Source organism: Pipistrellus kuhlii, unplaced genomic scaffold (genome assembly GCF_014108245.1).
Source record: "Pipistrellus kuhlii isolate mPipKuh1 unplaced genomic scaffold, mPipKuh1.p scaffold_m20_p_5, whole genome shotgun sequence".
NCBI lineage: Eukaryota > Metazoa > Chordata > Mammalia > Chiroptera > Vespertilionidae > Pipistrellus > Pipistrellus kuhlii.
Window position 1 is genome coordinate 7,085,978 of NW_023425551.1, and position 23,203 is coordinate 7,109,180.

General features: G+C 38.7%; 2 protein-coding genes across 3 annotated transcripts in view; one reads left to right on the forward strand and one right to left on the reverse strand.

Annotated features, from left to right (window-relative positions):
- The window catches only part of KPNA5 (karyopherin subunit alpha 5), a 35,162-nt gene extending 22,553 nt beyond the window's left edge, over window positions 1–12,609 (forward strand). For both annotated transcript variants that reach the window (XM_036413791.2, XM_045572579.1), the window contains exons 10-14: window positions 613–691; window positions 3,269–3,394; window positions 5,053–5,180; window positions 7,593–7,771; window positions 10,050–12,609. In XM_036413791.2, the coding sequence (XP_036269684.2) occupies window positions 613–691; window positions 3,269–3,394; window positions 5,053–5,180; window positions 7,593–7,771; window positions 10,050–10,237 (700 nt within the window). In that variant the 3' untranslated portion in view covers window positions 10,238–12,609. The remainder of the gene's footprint in view (window positions 1–612; window positions 692–3,268; window positions 3,395–5,052; window positions 5,181–7,592; window positions 7,772–10,049) is intronic.
- Window positions 12,610–15,077: 2,468 nt separating this feature from the next.
- Window positions 15,078–22,445, reverse strand: FAM162B (family with sequence similarity 162 member B). The gene is made up of 4 exons (XM_036414740.2): window positions 22,222–22,445; window positions 21,457–21,568; window positions 19,029–19,137; window positions 15,078–15,260 (listed from the first exon to the last, which is right to left on the reverse strand). The coding sequence occupies exons 1-4, from the start codon at window positions 22,391–22,393 to the stop codon at window positions 15,162–15,164; spliced, it is 492 nt and encodes a 163-aa protein (XP_036270633.1). The 5' UTR covers window positions 22,394–22,445; the 3' UTR covers window positions 15,078–15,161.
- Window positions 22,446–23,203: the final 758 nt, after the last annotated feature.

Sequence of the window (23,203 nt, forward strand, 5' to 3'; positions counted from 1 at the left end):
GTTAATTGTTCATTACAATTATTAGTCTGTAAAAGGTCATGTAGTGAAAATTATTTGGCATTTCACTTGTATTAAAGATAACATGTTTCTCTGTGATGAGCTATTATCACTACCTTCTTTAAAAAGAGCATATTTTAAATTATTATAAAAGGAAAAAGTAATGTCAAAAAGGAGAAATATAGTAGACACCATCTTAATTAAGCAAGGAGAGTGCCACTATAATGGAGAAAACAGATACCATATGCTATCCAAAACTATGTAATAAAAAGACTGTAGCATTTGTGTTATCCCAGCCAAAGTATATAACTTGTGTCATGAGGAAACATTGGACAAAACCAAATAACTGACTTGTTTTCATAAAAAAGGTCAAGATAAAGAAAATCAAGGAAAAATTAAATTATTGTTTTTAATTAAAGGAGGTTAACAGCTGAGTATACTACATGATCCTGGATAAGATTCTTTATTATGGAGATAATTATGGGATAATTAGTGAAAACTTGAATGGATTCTCTGGGTAAAGAGTATATGAGATTTTGGGGGGTACTATTTTTACAAATTCCTGTAAGTTTTAAATTCTGTGTAGTGTGTAAGTTAATGTTTTTATTATTTTAGGCACAATGATTATAAAGTTGTATCACCTGCATTAAGAGCAGTTGGTAATATTGTGACTGGTGATGATATTCAAACACAGGTGAGTTCAGACTTTTTAATAGGATAAACTAACAATTATATAGACGTTTATAATGTAAGCATATTCTTGATAATAAGTGACCAGACTCAAATATATCTATGTGAAAGTACTATCCTAGAGCTTATCAGTATGAAGGAGTGCATGATAGGAGTTAGGCTCTTGAGGAATTTGCAATTCAGTTGGAGAAAAAAAAAAATATTAAAACAACATAAATTACCCCCAAGGTAGTATATGTTTTCTAAGAGCTGATTGGTCAGTAAATGCTATAAAAGTTTAAAGAAGAAATCAGTGTACTAAGAAATCATAGATTCCACAGAGTTGGAATAAAAGCTAGCTCTTAAAAGTAGAGGACAGCCAAAACTGGTTTGGCTCAATGGATAGAGCGTCAGCCTGCGGACTGAAGGGTCCCAGGTTCAATTCTGGTCAAGGGCATGTACCTTGGTTGCGGGACACATCCTCAGTGGGGGTGTGTGCAAGAGGCAGCTGATCAATGATTCTCATCGATGTTTCTAACTCTCTATCCCTCTCTCTTCTCTGTAAAAAGTCAATAAAAATACATACTAAAAAAAAAAAAAGTAGAGGACATAGCAGACTAGAAGAGATTTATGTGCCAGGTATGTATGAAAGTATGTTTAAGAGGCATTAAACTTGACTGGAGAAGAAACTGTTAGTGAGAGGATGATTGATTATAAATAATCAATATACTGACTAGAGGCCTGGTGCACGAAATTTGTGCATGGGTAGGGTCTCTAGGCCTGATCAGCGATCAGGGCCTATTGGGGCCTTCCAGCTGCCGGCTGGGGGCTTCCCTTGTTTCATGCTGCCCCTTGGTGGTCAGCGCATGTCATAGCCAGCAGTCAAACTCCCGACCTGTTGAATTCCTGAGGGAACAATTTGCATATCAGCCTTTTATTATGTAGGATTGAAGACCTAGATTATGAGAATGAAAGGAAAGACTGGAAGGAAACACTTTCTGAATTGGTAACTATGTGTGTGATATTAAGATTGACGTCAGATCTTGTATAGATAGTTTTTCTAGAAACTTCAACTCTGTAACACATTATTCTATTTTGTTTGCCACCATATAGTAAACTTTTTATTCTAATCTATGTCTTTTGTTTTCATTTTAATCTTTAAAAGTTCTATTTATATACCTTAATTATGAAATAATTGATCCTTAGTAATTGATAGTTACTAAGGAATGCAAAAAAACAAAGCAGAACCAAAACCGGTGTGGCTCAGTGGATAGAGCGTCGGCCTGCGGACTGAAGGGTTCCGGGTTCAATTCCGGTCAAGGGCATGTACCTTGGTTGCGGGCACATCCCCGGTGGGGGGTGTGCAAGAGGCAACTGATCGATGATTCTCTCTCATGGATGTTTCTAAGTCTCTGTCCCTCTCTCTTCCTCTCTTTAAAAAATCAATAAAAATATATATTTAAAAAAACAAAACAAAAACAAAGCAGAATATACTTCTTTACAAAAGAAAAGTGCAAAATTTTAAAAACATTTTTATTGATTTCAGAAAGGGAGAGGGAGAAAGAAACATCAATGATGAGAGAGAATCATTGATCTGCTGCCTCCTGCATGCATGCCCCCTTCTGGGGATTGAGCCTGCAACCCAGGTATGTGCCCTTGATGGAAATCGAACCCGGGACCCTTTAGTCTGTGGGCTGACGCTCTATCCACTGAGCCACACTGGCTAGGGCTGCTTATTTATTTTAGAGAGAGGTGAAAGGAGAGAGAGAGAAATATCGATGTAGCCGAGACCAGTTTGGCTCAATGGATAGAGCGTCGGCTTGGGGACTGAAGGATCCCGGGTTCGATTCCCGTCAAGGGCATGTACCTTGGTTGCAGGCATATCTCCAGTAGGGGGTGTGCAAGAGGCAGCTGATCGATGACTCTCCCTCATTGATGTTTCTAACTCTCTATCTCTCTCCCTTCCTCTCTGTAAAAAATCAATAAAATATATTAAAAAAAAAAAAGAAAAGAAATCGATATCAGAGAGAACATTGATTGGTTGCCTTCTATACATGTCCTGATCGGGAATCGAACCTAAAACCTTTCAGTATACAGAACGATGCTCCAACCAAGTCACACTGGCCAGGATGGAATAGTAAAATTTTTAATGAAACTAATAGACTTATTTTGATATTCTAAGTTTCTTAAAAGTTATGGAATTAGTTACTTTCAAGCTGTTTGGTCTGTGTCTGTTGTGTTTTCTCCATCAATTCATTTGGCAAAACTAGAGGCTGGATCCTGACTAGTCACTATATTGTCTTCAAATAGTTATTTCAGTTGAACTCTGAGTGCATTTATAAATTTGAAGGACATAACTCTGAGTGTCTTGCTTATTTTCATTTTAATATATTGAAAATAGGGCATTTCACTACACCAACAATAGAAAGGTTTTGGCAAAGTGGGACAGTAGAAGACACCAAGTGCCTAAGTTTTACTTTGAGAAGGATTTTTTTCTTAATTTTTCAGAATGGTGTTGGTATTTCTAAATAATTTATGAGTATATTTTTGTTTAGTTTTTTATTTTCTGTAAAACTGTTTCCATTTCTAACTTTTGTTTTAGGTGATTTTGAATTGCTCTGCATTACCCTGTCTCTTACACTTACTGAGTAGCCCAAAGGAATCAATCAGAAAAGAAGCCTGTTGGACTGTTTCTAACATTACTGCTGGAAATAGAGGTCAGATTCAGGTAAATGCCTGTCAGGTATGAGAAAACAGGAAGATCTCAGAAGTTAGATTGGAAAAATGTCAACATTTTATCAGTGATGTGTTTTATTGAGTTACTGAAAAAGATTATTGAAAACTATTTAAAAATTACTTTAAAGAACATAGCCTCTCCTCCTCTAAAATAATTACTTGTATTCTAATGAGAAATAGCAATTATATGTGTATACACACACACACACACACACACACACACATACACACTAGAGGCCTGGTGCACAAAATTCATGCACGGGGCCGAAACCAGTTTGGCTCAATGGATAGAGCATCGGCTTGGGGACTGAAAGGTCCTGGGTTTGATTCCGGTCAAGGGCATGTACCTTGGTTGCAGGCATATCCCCAGTAGGGCATGTGCAAGAGGCAGCTGATCGATGACTCTCTCTCATCGATGTTTCTAACTCTCTCTCTCTCTCTTCCTCTCTGTACAAAATCAATAAAATATATTAAAAAAAAGAAAAAAAAGAAAAAAGAAATTCATGCACGGGGGGAGGAGGTGCCCCTCACCCCAGCCTGCACCCTCTCAAATCTGGGACCCCTTGAGAGAGGTCTGACTGCCCAGAATTGGGCCTAAAAAGAAGGTTGGACATCCCTCTCATGAATCAGGACTGCTGGCTCCCAACTGCCCTCCCCTACAGACCTGGTCCCCCCGCAACTACCCTCCCCTGCAGTCCCAGTCCTCCCCAATTGCCCTCCCCTGCTGACCTGGGTCCACCCCCAAATGCCCTCCCCTGCATGCCTTGTCCCCTCTCCCCAACTGCCCTCCCTTGCTGGCCTGATCTCCCCCAACTGCCCTCCCCTTCAGGCCATCTTGTGGTGGCCATCTTGTGTCCACATGAGGGCAGGCATCTTGGACCACATGGGAGCAGCCATCTTATGTCTTGGGATGATGGTCAATTTGCATATTACTCTTTTATTAGGCTATTAGATAGGATTAGTTAGGATATACATATGTATAAATTGCATATAACATTATGTATAAATGTGGTTGTCTCCCACATGTGCCTGATATAATGGTTAGGCTTTAAAAAGGGATTGATTTTTGTAAATTTTTAAAAAGTTAGACAATGATCTCAAAACTATTAAATAATGATCTGTTAGGACCCTATTAAATTTTTGAGTCAGTAATTAACCTGATCCATCATCTGCCTTATGTTTTATCATCTTTAAAATTTAAATTCTGCTAATATATTCTCCAGTCTTTTTTCTTTTTTCTATTAATTCTCACCCGAGGATATTTTTTCATTGATTTTTAGCAAGAGTGGAAGGCAGGAGGAGGGACAGAGAGAAACACTGATGTGAGAGAGACACATCAATTGGTTGTCTCCCACATGTGCCCAACCAAGGCCAGGAATGAGCCTGCAACTGAGATACATGCTCTTGAACTGAAATCAAACCTGGGATCCTTCAGCTTGAGGGCTGATGCTCTCACTGAGCCAAACCAGCTAGGGCTATATTCTCCAGTCTTAAAAAGAAAGTATGTGAACTTTTGTTGAAAGATTAGAAATAAAATATTTCCAAAAAGCCTGCCATTTTAAAGCCATTGAGTTTCAAGGTTCATTTTCTTACTAATATATTTAAAACGATATTTGCATTGATTTTGTTCTATCAATTTTTTCTCTTCAGTCAGTTATAGATGCAAATATTTTTCCTGTTTTGATTGAGATTCTTCAGAAAGCAGAGTTTCGCACCAGAAAAGAAGCAGCTTGGGCCATAACTAATGCAACATCAGGAGGCACCTCAGAACAAATAAAGTATGATACAGATTTTAAAAATTATTTTTAAATGTATATGAGATATTTACAAATTTAAAAAATACATACTTTTTCTTTGTTTGTAAAACTAAAACATTTCTGTCTAATAAGAATTTCTAATGTGAAATTATGTAGTTATTTATTTACAGTGGTTTTAATTTTTCATATAAAGTATGATTAACATCATTTTCCTTGGTGGACTATGAAAAATCAGAATTTAAGAAGCTGAAAAAAATAGTTTATGTTAATTTGCAAAATATACTGTCATTGCATTATATTTATCTTAGATCATTAAAGTCATATACATTTAACTTTATTATATAGAAATGACTAATAAATTCAAATATCTACTTATTTAAAATATAATTGAAATAGGAAATAGACATTTGTTTATATAATAGTGCTCTTCCAATCACTGTTAGCTTTATCTGTAGATTGGGTCTTTTATTTTTCTATAGTAGTTTTCTTTTAACCCACCCCTTTTATTGTTTATTTGCTTCTTTCTTTTGCTAACAACACAAATAGTCGGTACATGGGCTTTGAAATCAGTCTGCCTCCAAATCCTGCTTCTTCAGAAAAGTTGTGACCTTGACAAAGTCATTTGACTTCTCTGATCCAGTTTCTTCATTTTTAAAATGGATGTAATAATGGATAGTACTATATGTTAAAATTAGTTGCTATTATTATTTGTATTAATCATAACTTTTATTATATTGATTTCTAAGTCTCTTTTCATCCCGTGCTTTCATCCCCCCCCCTCGCACTCCCCCCTCCACCCAATAGCAAAGTTTCACTTTGCACTTCTATACTTCTATGAAAGCCTGACTTCTTATAGATTCTTCTCGTTCTGAGGATCCTCCAAGAAACTCAGGACTTTTTAAGTTTGCGAAGTGACTGTTTAGAAAGAATATTCCAATGAGTATTTGATTTGTTTCTTAATTTATAAAAGAAGTCAGGCTACTATGCTATTTTACAAATCACAGGATTTTGAAGTCTACCTATTGTGAGATCATTGTTTATTATTGCCTTCTCTCCTGCTCTCTCAGATTCATATTTGTAAGTTAATGACATTCTTCTCTGCTTTTTATTTTCCATTCCACCTATTTGCTTTAAATCAATATTTTTACTTCATTTGTATCATGAATATAAGCAGTAATAAAACAAGACCTTTCTTTTGATCTGAAGTATTTTTTTAAATGCTAATGTGATTTTTATCTGCTTTGAGACCCAAAGTTAGTTTGTTTACCTCAAAGTTGTATTTTTAAAATATATTTTTACTATTGTTTATTATTTTTTAAATTTATTAGTATGAATCAAATATCTAAATGGAGATTATTATTTTTCTAACCATTTCACCATTTCTTTAGTCTACATATACGGGAAGAGGTCTCTTGATCTCAGGTTAGGTTTAGTGTGCATACTGCTAATATTATGGAGTGTTTAATGTTGCCAGTTGTGTTCAGTCACTTCAGTTATTGAGCACCAGATGCTTTCATGTCTTTCATCTCCTTTTACTTCATAATTCTGTGAGATGGTTATTCACTCAGCAAATATATTTGATGGGTTATAATATAGTTTATGGCAACTGAGTGCTTCGGTAAAGGTATGCATGTTTAAAAAAAAAGGATGGAAACTAACTTTTATTGAATGCCTACCGCATTTCATAGCAACTCTCTGAGTTTGGTACTATTATTATTATCCCCATTTTAAGATGGGGAAACTGAGGCACAGAGCATTTAGTCAAAGTCACACATATGGAGAGAAATTGGGATTTGAGATCATGCAGTCTGACTTCAGAGCATGTTTATTTACTTTTTTTTACCTTTGTGTTTAAATGGACTATTTGTCAAGTGAACAAATCAGTTACTTTCTTTACATTATAGAAAACAGAAAAAGCTAATAAGAACTAGAAAAGAACAAAGTATTTAAAAATGAATAATTTTCGTGGACAGTATTTATTAAAATTATTCACAACACGGTCTGTTTTGCTCCTAGAAGGCTTCTATGCTTCTGAAACAAAACATACGTTTCCGAACATTAGCTATGATTATTTTTGTGGGAAACTTCCTGAAATTTTATTTAGATGCCCCTCCTCCCTCTCATTTCTACCCACCAGCTCATATGACCCTTTAAAGACATAGGCCCACCCTCAAAAACAAACAAGCCTCTGACCCACTTAGTGTTGATGTGCCAGATTATGTATATTTTTGTAATATTTGTAATACTCTTTATTGCTAATTATGAGAACAGCAGAGTAAAAACATGTTTTCAGATTTCTATGTAAGTGAATATTTAATTGTTTATATAACATTTCACTAAAGAATATTTTCATGTTGTTGCATAAATAATACTTAAGTCTTTTTCAATGTTATTTCTCCCCACTTTTTTTTTTTTTTTTTAATTACTCTGAAGGTATTTGGTAGCTTTAGGCTGCATTAAACCACTTTGTGACCTATTGACTGTTATGGACTCTAAGATAGTCCAAGTGGCTTTAAATGGACTTGAAAATATTTTACGTCTTGGAGAACAAGAATCTAAGCAGAATGGGATGGGTATTAATCCATACTGTGCTCTGATTGAAGAAGCATATGGTAAGCAGTCAGTTAAAAACATAATTACATTGATGTAATTGCAGTGCACATGTAGATTTGTGTTTCACGTTTTAACATTTTGGAGAAATCTTACATTTCTACATAATATAACTTTTAATAACCACATAATGTTATGTTGAGTGAAGATTGCAGGTTGCTTTAGCCATATTGAGTGCAGTTTTAGCTATATTCTTGCGGTTGATCCCTAGTTCGTTTCCATTTTCTTTACCACTTTACATATGCTAACATAACCATCTTACTGAATATAATTTTTTCTGTTGAAGTAATATTTTGGGATAATTTTTAAGGATGCTATTGCTGAGTTCTACACATAGACCTCTTTTTAAGCTTTGGTATGTTTTCTATTTTGCTTCCCAAAGGCATGCTATGTGTTGGTGCTACTGGCATTGTATGAATCTACTTTACAACCTCTTGTTTTGTTGATTTTGCTGATTTAGCAGATGTAGAATGGTATCAAAAAGTTACTGTTCTGTGTCTCGTTTTATTTCATGTATAAGCTGGTGTGTATTTTCCATATATTGATGTATTTATCCAAATTACATGTTTATTTTACTTTGTCCAATTACTCATATGTCTCTCCTTTGCTAAAAATTTGAATTAATTTTATTTTACAGTTGTTTACTTTAATATGACTCCAGCTTTTTACCTTTTTATTTTAATAAGACAAATCATGTTAATTTATATTTAATAAATGACTCAATCTAATCTTCTATTCCTTCAAAATTTACAAAATCATTGCCCCTATAGAGATTTGGTGAACTTTTTTTAATTGACTAAATATTTCTTTTTTTTAAATTGATTTTTAGAGGGAGAGGGTGAGTGAGAGAAACATTGATGTGAGAGCAAAACATCAATGTGAGAACAAAGCAATGATCAGCTGTCTCCTGCACACTGCTTATCTGGGATGGAGCTCATAACCTCAGGCATGTACCCTGACTAGGAATGGAACCAGCAACCTTTTGGTCTACACAGGATAGCATCCAAGCAACTGATCCATACCTTCCAGGGCTTGGCTAGATATTTCTGATTGGTCTCATTTAACTTAACATTTAACTTAACTCACATGGGATATATTTTAGGATAAGGAATAAATCTAAGTTGATTATTTTCCTTTTAATATATTTCTATTAAATATTCACTTCTGTCTTAATTATTGTATGGTGATTATATTATATGGTGATTCAAGCTTTTATTTATTCATTTATTTTTTATCCTCACCTGAGGATATTTTTCCAGAGAGTGGAAGAGAGAGAGAAAGAAGAAACATTGATGTGATTGGTTGGTTGTCTCCTGCACACACCCCTACCAGAGCCCAGGCTGGAGAGAAGCCTGCAACCAAGGCAGGTGCCCTTGACTGAAATCAGACCTGGGGCCCTTTGGTCCTCAGACTGACACTCTATCCACTGAGCCAAACTCACTAGGGTTTAGCTTTTCTTTATAATGACCAGAGGCCCAGTGCATGGATTTGTGCAACGATGGGGTGGGTCCCTTGGCCTGGCTTGCGAGGATCAGGCCAAAACTGGTTTCTGACATCCCCTGAGGGGTCCCGGGTTACGAGAGAGTGCAGGCCAGTCCAAGAGACCCCATGGTATATGATTAGGCCTGAGAGGGATCACGGGAGGGCTTCAGGGTGTGTCTGCCTCGTCTCGCCCAGTTCCCATCTGCTGGACCTCAGCAGCAAGCTAACCTCCCGGTCAGTGTCTGCCCCTGGTAGTTTGTCTAAATAAAAAATATTGTCAGCATTACCTAGACCTACGTGTAGATTTCTTTTTCTTGTGAGCTATAGATTCTCTTATTAAAATGGCCTTTTTCAGTTTCATTTATTTAAGTTGTAAATTATACAGTAGCTACATTGGATTTACAATAGTACTCTTTTATTATATATTGATACTCTGGTTCATTTTTTGAGAGAATTGTGTTTGCACACATTTTACTTTTTTTGTTTTGTTGCTTTTATTTTTATGCTTTCTCAATTAAGATTGAGAAACTAAAGTAGAGAGTAACTAAACTTATTTGGACAAAATCACAAAGCTAGCAGGATGGAGTCAGTGATCTTCTTCCCTCAGGCCTGTGGTACTTTCTCTTAGCACTACCCCATGCTCTCATTTTTGAAATAAAAAGCATAGTGTTGGCTATCAGTAAGTGCAAAAATTAGATAAAAATAAGTCTTATTACCACTTATTTGATTGGTTATTTTGGTTGAAATATATGTTGAAACTTGAGTAACAGTATTATGTATATATGCTTTGACTAACAGGTCTAGATAAAATTGAATTTCTACAAAGCCATGAAAATCAAGAAATTTACCAAAAAGCTTTTGATCTGATTGAACATTACTTTGGTGAAGACGACGACAACCCCGCCATTGTACCCCAGGTGGATGAAAACCAACAGCAGTTTGTATTTCAGCAGCAGGAAGCACCATTGGAAGGGTTTCAGCTTTAACTCGGAAGAGGAGAGAACTCACGGCTAAAAAGGGTAGCTTCCGCTAACTCCTCTTTGTTACCGCGTCAGTAGGAATGTTTGAGATGTTCTTAGGTAGAACAGAAAAGGAGTTGAAGCACTTTTAAAAGCAAACAAAAGTTTCCAGTCAGCTGCAACCTCTCAGTATAGTTTTTTTTTTTATTTTGATGTGCCTGTATATATGTCTTTTATTATTTTATCTGTTCCTTAATCTATTCATGAGCAATTAAATACATTATGAAGTTATTTAATAACTTAAGCTTGGAAAGGAGAACTTTGGTAAGGTATTACATATGGTTCTATATTTTTTTTCTAGCATCGTAGAAAACTGCATATTAGCAGTCCAGGAAGTTAGAATTACATTGTGGCAGCAAGTCTGACAGGCCCAATCTCTACTAAATCTACCTCTGTGTTAAAGCAAAAACACTTCAGAAGCATCAGTATAAAAGCTAAATTAAAATGTGAAAATAATCTATTACCTTAAATTATAAATCACTGTGCTGGAGGTTATACTTTACAAAAATAAATTACAACAGAAAAAGCTGTAACGTTTATTTATAAAACACAGAAGAAATATTGATAATTTAAATGTGGCAATTGTGAAGAGAGAAGCTGTTCTTTATGTTGAGCACATTAAAATGATTACATATTAAATATTTGTGTTCTTAACATATAAATGTTATTGTATTAGCATATTTTATATTTTGACCAAACATGCTACCAGTTTTGAAATAGTGTTTTATAATTTTTCACTCTTTATCTTAAAAAAGCATAATTTTAAGGGATTCCAGCATCAGTCTAAAGTAGTGCTGCATAGCAAAAATAATACTGTATGTAATTCCTTCTCTGATTTTTCAGAGCAGTAATTGAAGCTTTATTTTCTGTGTATTAATGAATTTAGGTACTTGAATGGCGAAATTATCCTGAAGAAGTCACCTTGATATGAGCTAGTTAATACACTTAATATTTGGACATGAAAAGATGATATTTATGAAAATTGATAAGGATTCTTTAGTTGAAATCTGCATTAGGATTTTTTAAATATTGTTTCATACTATATTTCAATCGCTGTATTACATTACATTTATGTCAGATTGGTCAATATAATGTATGTGTTTTATGTATTAAAGTCAAAACCTCTTCAAACTGAAACTTTTTAAAAAGTTTCAATAGAAAAGTTATATATATTTATGTGTGGATAAATATGTGTCTGTGTGTTATTCTCACAGTAGTGTACTTGGTAAAGTTTTCTAAGCAGACATGGTACTGTTGAACTCAGCTTTTCATTTATAGTTATATGCAGGCTATTTACATTTCCAATTATATAACTAAAATACTTATTTAAAAATTAGCTTACAACTGTTTTAAGATGGGAACGGAAGCATTTTTTATATGAATTCATAGTCTATTCTGTAAAGAAAGATTTCATTTATGATAGCATTTATAATGTTTCTGCTGGAAATCAGAGGCATGTTACAAGAAGAAAATGTATACATGAATACTTTTAAATAGTATGAAACTTTATAAATTATGTATCATGAAACTAAGCTTTTGGCAAGAGACTTAAGCCTACAACTATAAAGTACAGATTTAAACGGTGTTTAAATGCTGACTGTGTCTGCCAAACTTTTTATATTAAGCAGGAGATTGTATTTGTGTCCTTTTTATTGTAGTGGAAGTTATGAAGTTTAGTATGAAAAGTTTCTTTTGCATTATGTATCCTTAAAAGAACAGGGTAGTTATATTAAAGATTAGCAAATTGATGGTGAATTTATCAGATAAACACTTTTTTGTGGTATAGATGATTCTAAGTATAAGGAGACAGGGTATTCCACTCTTTCTATTCAATTGAACTTAATAATATAGCATAATTCATAAACTAGCCAGCTGTGCCTGCTTTTATTTTGAGGACCCTTTAATAACATTAATAAATCTCTAAGCCAAGCCTTTCAAATAAATAGTTCTTATAGAAGGAAAAATTATATATATATGCTTGTGCCCATGAACACACATATAGAATGATGTGAGGAGGATTTTAAATTTTTTGCCATGAAAATAAACATATCTCTAAATACAGATGTGACCATATTTTAAGCATTCAAATACAAAATTATATTTAATTTCATGGCCCTGTTATGTGGGTAATTAGACTTTATTGAACCAAAACTAGCAAAGACTTTGTCCATAAATTTATTTTTCAATACTACTACTTTTTTCAAATGTACTATTTAAAGTGCTCCAAAATGCATTTTCATTCATCTTCACTGACCAATAGGAGGGAAATGTTTTAACTTTTTCTCTTAAGATTCATTATATTTAAATCCTAGAGAAACTGTTTCTACCCCCTTCCCCCCCAAAAAAAACAATTAAAACACGTAAAGGGGAACACATGCAGAATTAAGGCAGAAATTAACATAATACTTGAAAGAGTCCTTTACATTTATTGTAGTAAATTTGGTGTTTTGTTTTGTCTGAATTTGAATTTTTAATAGTTAATCTATGCAATTGTGCTTACTGTTTTATCTTTGTAAGTACTTGAGTCATTGGACTGTTTTTTTTTGTGTGTGTTTTTTTTTAATTAGTGTCATTTTATTCTTTTACTGGTAGTACCAGAGCAAGAAAGCAAGAAAGAAAAACAAAAAAAAACAAAACAAACAAAAAAACACCTATAATAATAAAAGTGTAATATGCTAATTAGACTGGACAGCTGAAAGACCTTCCAGATGAAGCAGGAGCTGCGGGGGTTGAGCCCCTGCATGAATTTTGTGCATCGGGCCTCCAGTAATAATAAGAAAATAAAACCTGCTGGCATAGAAATAACATATCATTTGGTAACTATAAAACCCATTTGCAGTTAAAGCTTGATTTGTTTGATAAAGGTCTAAATGAAGCATTACCTTTGCCTTCATATTTTTCTTCTCTTAAGGAACATTATGGAAAAAATATAACATAAAAGTCTTGGTGGATTTTGGTTGCTGTTCTAAATTCAGCAATCTGCTGGCTGCGTTGTGAAACTGAAGTCCAAATATTGTTAACCTTTATTAATTTTAGTTCATAGCATTGTTTTATGTAATGTGATGTATTAGGAGCCATTATGCTAGGCTCTAAAAGGATAATACATCTTTAAGTTCTGATTGGGGAGTGGGATGAGGCAGGGATATTGTTGCCTAACTAAATAAAACAACATTTGCTCAGTATGCAATATTATGAAATGTTACAGCACTCTATTAAAAATAATACTATTTTACAATTGCATTTATATATGTCTATTTCATTTGCTCTTAGATTATATGTGTATTCATAGCACAGCAAAAACAGATGCCCTCATTGATTAAAATTCTATCCGCTTTCCAAAACCTCTAAGACTTGTTTGTTGTATATCTGATTGAAGCTGTGTTGCTTTTATTTTAGAATGTACAAATTTTGCTCTAATAAGGAAAACATCTAATATATATTTGTACCTCAAGCCATGGCAATTACTGGACATTCACAGGTTTAATTGAGATTTTCCCTTTTCTGTTATTTAATGCAATACAATGTGTTTATCTAAGGAATAACGTTTTAAACCTAATAAATAGGAATCGGAGGGTATAACTGTCTTAATGTGCTCTGGAACATAAGGTCACACAGCAGCCAAGCCGAGGCCCTCCTAACCTAATGCTTTTATCTTCTTTCACCACCATGTTTTTTCATTGCCTGGCTTCTTTCCTTCAGTATTTGAAACTATGTTGACCACAGAGTAGTGAAAGTAATAGGATCAGTTATTTTTAGGATATGTTGTTCCCAATAAGGCAGACTGCAGCTTTAGTGGCAAAGGAGTTACTGAAAATGTATGAAGGAACAATGTGCAGATCAAAAAACAGACTTCAGTGTGCAGTGGCGTTCTACTGGTCCCGTTAAAAGGAGGGGGGAGAAAGTAAAAAAATTGTTTTCCTTTCACCTTTTTCACCCATTTCCCTTCTGGCAACCATCAGTTTGTTCTCTGTTTCTATTTTGGTTTGGTTTTGTTTGTTCGTTTTTGTATTTTTAGATCCCACATAAAAGCGAAATAATATAGTACTTGCCTTTCTCTGAATTACTTCACTTAACATTATATTCCTTTCCTAAGTCCATCCTTGTTGTCACAAATGGCAAGATTTTATATTGCTGAGTAATATTCTACTATATATACAGGATGGGGCAAAAGTAGGTTTACAGTTGTGAGTACACAATACAAAGTTTATTGTATTATTAATTATTGTATTATTTTCCATATGAATAATAGTAAACCTACTTTTGCCACACCCTGTATTTTTAGATATTTTTATTCAATTATTTTTTTTTAATTGATTTCAGAGAGGAAGGGAGATGGAGAGATAGAAACATCAATGATGAGAGAGAATAATTGGCTGCCTCTTGCATGCCCCTTACTGAGGATCAAGCCCACAACCTGGGCATGTGCCCTTAACTGGAATTGAACTCTGGGACCCTTAAGCCCACAGGCTAATGCTCTATCCACTGAGCAAAACCTGCTAGAGCTTTATTCATCTATTTATAGACGCCTACCTTGCTTCCATATTTTGGCATTATAAATAGTGCTGTTAATAATGCTGCAGTGACATAAGGGGCATGTATCTTTTCAAATTAGTGTTCTCACTTTCTTTGTCCAGCAGTAGAATTGCAGGGTCATTTGGTAGTTCTATTTCTAATTTCTTAAAGAACTTCCATACTGTTTCCCATAGAGGCTGTACCAATTTACAATCTCACCAACAGTGAGCGAAGGTTGTTTTCCCCCCACATACTCGCCAACACTTGTCACCACAAAACCTCCACAAAACCTAAATATTTTGTCAAATATTCCATTTTAACTTTTATTGTTGCTCATAATAGTGACGATATTCTTATGAACACTTCATCACTTGGAGTATCATTTAGCCTTAGCCTGGGCAGCCAGCGCAGCTTCTTCACGCCACTTGGCTTTCTTTGCCAGGTTCCAGCTTGTTAAAGATTCGTGTCTTTCTACAGCCTGAAAAAAAAAGCAAAGCATTGTGTCTGGGAAGAACTTGTATGTTAGATATATAGAAGAGGTTTTGTGAAAAGGACACAAGTGAAGTAAAACATCTGTCACAATGTCAGAAACATGCCCCATCGTCTCTTGGTAAGCACATATATTTTGGATAAAAAGCAACAAAAATATTATTGGGTCGGCAACTAAGTACTTGCGGATTTTTTAAAGAAAATCAAAGACAATTTTTTCATGGAACTAAATAACTTTATTCTGTAATGTATTGCCCATTTTGATCAATGACCTTTTACCATCTTTCAGGCAGCATCATAATCCCACGTTCAAAAAACTTCTGGTTTTTATTAGCAAAAAACTGAATCAGGTACGATTTGACATCATCATCATTATTGAAATTTTTACCATTCAAGGAGTTTTGTAAAGATCAAAACAAAAAGTAATCAGATGGTGCAAGGTCAGGACTATATGGTGGATGTGGCAAAACATCCCAACCAAGCTCCATTAATTTTTGCCGAGTGACCAAAGATGTGTGTGGCCTTGCATTGTCATGATGGAATACAACACCTTTTCGATTTGTCAATTCGGGCCACTTTTCTTCAACTGCATTGTTTAATTTCGTTAGTTGTTCAATGTAGACATCAGAATTGATCGTTCGGTTGGGTGGTAAGAGTTCAAAGTAGACAATTCCTTTGTAATCCCACCAAACTGATAACAAAACCTTCTTTTGATGAATATCAGCTTTTGATGTTGTTTGAGTTGGTTCACCTGGCCTGCTCCACGATCTTTTCTGCTTGATATTGTTGTAAACAACCCATTTTTCATCGCCAGTTATCAGTCGTTTTAAAAATGGATCATTTTCATTACGTTTCTTTAGCAAATCGCAGCTGCTAATGCGTTGTGTTAACTGTGATTCTTTCAGTTCGTGAGGAACCCATGTATCGAGTTTTTGAACATAGCCAAGTTGTTTTAAGTGATTTTCAATGCATGTATGTGATACATGAAGCTTCTCTGCAATCTCACGTGTTGTACTGTGACAGTCTGAATTGATTATTGCTTTGATTAGGGCGTCATCAACTTCAACTGGACGACCAGAGCGTTTTTCATCTTTGAGTGAAAAATCACCAGAACGAAATTTGGCAAACCAATTTTGACACTGCCGTTCTTTTAAGGCTTCGTCACCATAAACAGCACATAACTTTTTATGAGCTTGCAATGCGTTTTTCCCTTGTGGAAATAAAAAAGCAAAATATGACGAAAATGTTCCTTTTGATTTTCCATTTTTCAACGAACGCCAAACGAAAACTACGAAACAGATCAAAAAACTTTTTTCACTGATTAACAGCTGAATAGCCAACTACCAAATAACAAAATGTGTTTTACATTTGTACTACGTCTGCAAACCTAAAAATTCAACTGAAGCCATATGTGTGTGAAACCCGCAATTACTTAGCTGCCGACCCAATAGTTCAAAATAAAGAGAAATTAAATGAACTCAAAAGGCATGAACTGGTGAGAAACGAGAAGGCTTGAAAACAGGATAGAAGGAAATGGTTTCATTGTGGGGGTCATTAGGAAAAAATACTGGCTTCAAAAGCTGTGGGCTTGGAGTTTAACCTCTGTACCAACAGGCAAGTCCTGGATTTGGATTTTGGCATAGAGTTGAGCTAACAATAAACAGTTGGAGTTATTAGGAAAAAGGTATCCCTATGAAATTACTAAAACATCTCTTATCAGCCCTGACCAGTTTGGCTCAGTAGGTAAAGCATCAGCCTGGGAACTGAAGGTTCCCATGTTCAATTCTGGTCAAGAGCACGTGCCCTGGTTGCAGGCTCCATCCCCAGTAGGGGGCGTGCAGAAAGCAACCAACCAATGACTCTCATCATTGATGTTTCTATTCCTCCCACTCTCTTCCTTTCTGAAGTCAATAAAAAAATAAATAAAAGTAAATAAAACAGCTCTCACCAGCCAGAGAAATTGGCAAAGAAAGCAGACATTTATCTACTTGGCGAAAACTTAGGGGGGTGTATCACCTGTGAAAAGGTAATCAGCATCATAATTAGGAAGTCAGAACTCTAGCTAGAAAATAAATCTGAGGAAATAATTGTCTAAATGCAGCACAGAGATAAAGATACAAAACAAAACAAAACACAACATAATAAAAAAAAAAAAGAAGAGACACGGAGAATAGAATTAGAAGTTCCAACATACATTCATAATAGGTGGATTGAAAATAGATACACTGAGGGTAGGGGCTAAATTTGAAGTTATGACAGCTTTTTCAGAAGTGAGAAAAGCTATAGGTCCTCAGATAATGAGCATACAATGTTCTTAGCTGAATAAATAACAGTTTGACATTGGTGGATGTCTAAGATGATCTCACAGTTAATATATCCAAAACAGGCCTGCCAGGCCTGCCAGTTCTTTCCCCGGTCTTACACATCTCAGCAATGCAGCAGCACCTAGTTCAAGGCAGAAACCTGGGCTTTCTTCTATTTTCTCTCTTCTCTGAATTGACCAGAAAATTCTTTCTTTGTACCTCCTCAAATATATTTCAAACTATGGGCTCAGTGCATGAAATTCATGCACAGGAGATGAGTTCCTCAGCCTGACCTGCACCCTCTCCAATCTGGGAACCCCAGAGGAGCCCTCTCCAATCCGGGAGTTTCTGTCTGTCTTTGCAATAATATAAGCGAATTGTCCGAGACCCCAACCCAGTTTGGTTTGGTGCTCACAGAATAATAGAGGTCTTTTTTATTTCTTTGCTCCATTGATGGAGATTTCCTAGAAGTTGCAGGATATCTTCCTTTTAATTTTTCCTCGACATTCTGACTTTACTTATGTCTCTCACCTTTGCTTTCCCTCCATCCTCCACTTGCAACTGTAACTGGCTCCAGGCTTACTTTGCTCTAGTGTCTAGGAGATCCTGTAACATGTCTGCCACCAGAACTACGATTCCCAGTATTCCTGGTGCTCCCTGCATTCTTGGTTTTCGCTTCTGGTCCAGGGGCTGCAGAAACCAAAAGGACTGGGAAGTTCAGCTGCCCCTAGGCTGGGCTGACAGGACTGGACACTCCAGTGGCGTCCCCGGGACCCTGGCTGCTCAGTGCCTGCTTGGGTGCATGCTGCTGCCCACAGGCCTGCCATCTTTGTTGGGTTAATTTGCATACTCACTCCTGATTGGCAGTGGGCATTGTGGAGGTATGGTCAATTTACATACTTTTCCATTATTAGTATAGATTGCTAACCCTTTTTCCATCTGCCACAATCTTAGTTAAGGTACTAGCATTAATGACTAAAACTGAAAGCTGAATTAAAGCAAGGCAAAAGAAATAGCTGCGAGACCATTTTAGAAAATATTGCAATCAACTAGGCCATTGGTTGGCAAACTGCGGCTTGTGAGCCACATGCAGCTCTTTGGCCCCTTGAGTGTGGCTCTTCCACAAAATAACATGTGTGGACGAGCACGTACAGTGTGATTGAAACTTCGTGGCCCATGCGCAGAAGTCGGTTTTCGGCCTGGGTGAATCTATTTTGAAGAAGTTTTCATGTACCGGGCCTCTAGTAGACAGATAAATGTGGATGGCTCAAAGTGTCTAAGACCAAGTTATTTTTACATCGAAAGAATAGCAATAATCCCTAAATTGAGAACAAAGCCCATAAAATACCTTAAAATTTGCAGTCTATTTTTTCCCCGTAGTCCGAAGTGAAAACTTGTGGTATTTCTGCCTTTCTTTTATGTTAAAGTCTCCCTTAACTTAAAGAGGTACTCACCCTTTTGGCTGATGCTATCACTGCAAAGCAGGCGATGATTGTGAGTCCGATCATTATGTAACAGGCTTTCACTCGAGCTTTGTTTCTTGCGGCATCTATCATTTCTCGCCTGCATTAAGGTAAGTATTCTGTTAATTATATGAAAGCAATATGATTTTCTGATGGGCGTCATAGACAATGCTTTGTAATGTAAACATTCCAAAAGACTTCCCTGAATGCAAATCTAGATGTGAAAGACTTCCTAATGTTATGTCACTGTCTTACCAATTTTAAATTAACAGGTATTTATTTAGGTTTTAACTAATGTTAGCCACTAGAAGCCAAAATGTAATATTTCATTCCTAATGGCTCAAAATATAACTACCAGAGATTGTGGTCTGACTCACCATCCTTTTATTTTTTCCAGTGGTGGTGGTGGTGGTGGTGTGTGTGTGGGGGGGAGGGGGGCGTCTGGGGGGGGGGGGAGGAGGGGGGCAGGGAGGCAGTAAAGGTAAGAATTAAAGTGTCTGTATGCCTGAGTCGTGTTCTTTTGGTCCTTGTGTGATTAAGTGGTGTTTGTTTTCAATTTTAAACAGACTTTTTAAAAATTCATTTTCATAATTTTTTTTCCTCTTGATGAGATCTCCCAATCTCTTCTTGCCACCTCCCATCCTAACCCAATTTAAGAGACTACAGTACATTTTGTGAGGATGACTGTTCTAATGTTATATTTTATGTTATTAGATTGTATTATATTATATTTGTTGTTGCCTGTTGTCCAGATGGAACCTAATAGATCTGATCTTTTTCATCCATTCATCTGGCTTTCATCTACTACGCCAAATTAGTTTAACGCTGAAGGAACAAGAAAAAGTACAGCTATTATTAAATATTGTTAGTGTCTGGTACAAACGTGGTAATTATATGTTCCTTAAGAGCATACAAAGTGAAAGCTGTTTACACTATAAGACTAACAGTTAGCAGAGGTGTATGCCTCCTAAGTAACAATACTTTTAAAAAACTATAGAAAATAGTAAAATGAAAACAATTTAAACATGTTCATGTTTCCAACCCAAAACTATACTTTTCATAGGCATCTTATTCAAACTAAAAACTAAAATTTGCCTGTTTATAATACTACTTTTAACTGTCATCTGGGGAAATAAGATTATTTCTGTAAAATAGGACTCTTTACACCAACAACTATGTTAATGCAATGCTGAGCCTAGAGTCTCTTTAGGAGCACTAATTTATAATAACACCGGTTTTTTACATTCTTGATCACTTGTTGCTGCACTACAACTCAAAATCCAACAAATAAACAAATAAACAAACTAATAAATAAATAAACAAACTAATAAATAAATAATAGGGTAATGTTTTAGATTTGCTGAAGCTAAATTATGCTTTGGGCTGTATGCAGTTTGGAGTATATAAATCTCAAAGAAAAGAAAAGGTGTCTTATATATATAAAAAAAAGTCTCTGTGGAAAAGTAAATACTTAACACATTTCAAATTCTATGTTATTTCAAATTCCAAGTCCATTCCTCATTAAATAACTTGACCCAAGCAAGGAATCTTTGAGAATTCATTATTGAGTGAACATATCCCAATACGTTTTATTTTTTCATTTGATTATGATGCTTTTGGTAACTAGTAAATTAACAAGCAATAAGAGTGCGGGTAATTTGTGCAGAACAAGATGTAGGCCCAGGTTTCATTCTTTATTCTAACAGGCATTCGCCATCTTCCATAACGATAATATACAGAACATCTAAAGTCCTTATTTGACATTATATTAGTAGTTCTAGTCTACCTTTCAAATCAGTTAAAAACTATTAGATTGATTGTATTCTTAGTTTCCTTCTTTCCCTTTTACCCACTCCCTTGCAAAAATGCTGGGAAGTGTTTTGGGCTTTGCAGGGAGAATATTCTGTACAGCCCTGGCTGGTTTGGCCGGGTGGACAGAGCGGGAGCCTGCGGACCCAAGGGTCCCGAGTTGATTCCAGTCAAGGGCACATGCGGGGATTGTATACTTAACGAGGCGCTAAGACAGACCAGGAAACAAAAAATGAGCACTAAGCACTAAGTTAGGTATGCAATTTTACCTATATGTTCCCCAAAATTCTAGTTTAGCACTTCTTAGTTGGGATTCAGGAATCTGTGTTTTAACAACTCCACCAGGTGATTCTCATCATGAGAGAAGTTTGGGAAACACTGGTGTAAAGCTCTGCGCACTGCAATCGTCTCCGCCCGGTGCGCCCAGGCCGGAGCGGACGGACCCGGGGGCCCAGGCCGGAGCGGACGGACCCGGGGGCCCAGGCCGGAGCGGACGGAACCGCACCCCCAGGCCGGAGCGGACGGACCCGCACCCCCAGGCCTGGCCGGACGGCTCCCCCGTCGCGCGGGACACGGACCCGCGGGGACCCGCGGCGCCGGGCGCACTCACGGGATCAGAGGCGGGATGTCCTCCATGGCCTTGAAGCGCCCGGTCCACAGCAGGATCTTCTTGTCGAACTGGGAGGGCCTGTGCTCGGCGGGGACCCTGTGCACCTTCCCGGCTGCGGGAGAGAGAGCGGCACCGGTCAGCGCCCGCACCCTCCCGGCTCCCCGCCCGCCCCGCGCAGCCCGCTCCCTTCCCGGCCACCCCATCCCACTGCCCCGCACCCGCCCGCTCCCTCCCGGCCACCCCATCCCGCTCCCCCGCACCCGCCCGCTCCCTCCCGGCCACCCCATCCCGCTCCCCCGCACCCGCCCGCTCCCTCCCGGCCACCCCATCCCGCTCCCCCGCACCCGCCCGCTCCCTCCCGGCCACCCCATCCCGCTCCCCCGCACCCGCCCGCTCCCTCCCCGGCCACCCCATCCCACTGCCCCGCACCCGCCCGCTCCCTCCCCGGCCACCCCATCCCGCTCCCCCGCACCCGCCCGCTCCCTCCCCGGCCACCCCATCCCGCTCCCCCGCACCCGCCCGCTCCCTCCCGGCCACCCCATCCCGCTCCCCCGCACCCGCCCGCTCCCTCCCCGGCCACCCCATCCCGCTCCCCCGCACCCGCCCGCTCCCTCCCCGGCCACCCCGTCCCACTGCCCCGCACCGGCCCGCTCCCTCCCCGGCCACCCCATCCCGCTCCCCCGCACCCGCCCGCTCCCTCCCCGGCCACCCCATCCCGCTCCCCCGCACCCGCCCGCTCCCTCCCGGCCACCCCATCCCGCTCCCCCGCACCCCGGGGCCCGGGGCCGGCGGGGGCCCCGCCGCTGGAAAGCCGGGGGAGACCCTGCGGCCGGAGGAGCGCCGAGGGCCGTCGGGCGGCTTCCCGGGGCGGCCCCGGGGCACAGCGGAGGACGCGGCCGGGGCGGAGGCGCAGGAGGCTCCCGGCGGCGGCCAGCATCTTGCCCTGCTCCCGCCTGCAGCCCGGGTCTGGCCTGAGCGCCGGCTCCCGCCCCGGTTCCCGTCCCCCCGACAACCGCCCCACTGCCCCCTCCCCACGGCCCCCGCCGGCGCCCCGGGGGAGCGGGGCGCAGCCGCAGCCTCTGAGCTCCCCTCGGCTCAGTCCCCGCCCCGGCGGTGCGGCCCGAAGCGCACGTTCCCGCTGCGGACGCCCCAGGGAATTTCCACCCGTTTTTCACCCTTTGGTTCCAAGAGAATAAAACTACCCTCCTCCCCCCTTCAAATGCAGGACCTTCCAAATGTTTATCAAGTTAGTGTAAGGACATCCAGGACTTCTGACAGTTGCTCACCTCACGCTCCACCCCAGGCTTTTCCTTTTCCTAGGCAAGACAACTGGGGTTTTCTCCGCCTCTTCATTTCTTAGTAAGACCACAGACTCTCCAAACTGTTCAAAACGAGTCTTTCTTTTACCTTCCACCATCTCCTCTCTGCAAAAAGCAGGGAGCATGGAAGGTTCTCCCGGGCCCAAATGGGAGCAGGGACCCCCAAAAGCGCTGTGGGAGAGCGCTGCCCTCTGGAGGCATTTACGCCCATTCCAGGGACAGCAGCCCCAGCCCCTCCGCAGACCAGGCCCTGGCCTGCTCGCCCTCCTCTTGGCCAGGCTCGGGTTCCTTCCATACCTACACATTGCCTTACCCTTTCACTTGCATCTCCGGATTTTTTTTCCTCTTGGTAACTAGATTGTCAGGCTGTTGAAGGCAAGATCTCCACCTCCAAGTGTCTTTCCCATAATAGCATTTAACAAAAGAAG

Excerpts from the sequence above, each read along its gene's own strand:
- FAM162B (XM_036414740.2), bottom strand. The coding sequence starts at position 22,393 with ATGCTGGCCGCCGCCGGGAGCCTCCTGCGCCTCCGCCCCGGCCGCGTC. Across the intron at positions 21,569-22,221 it reads CCCCGGGCCCCGGGGTGCGG|CCGGGAAGGTGCACAGGGTC; the intron begins GGGAGCGGGATG and ends TCTCTCCCGCAG. Across the intron at positions 15,261-19,028 it reads TGATAGCATCAGCCAAAAGG|GCTGTAGAAAGACACGAATC; the intron begins GTGAGTACCTCT and ends TTTTTTTTTCAG.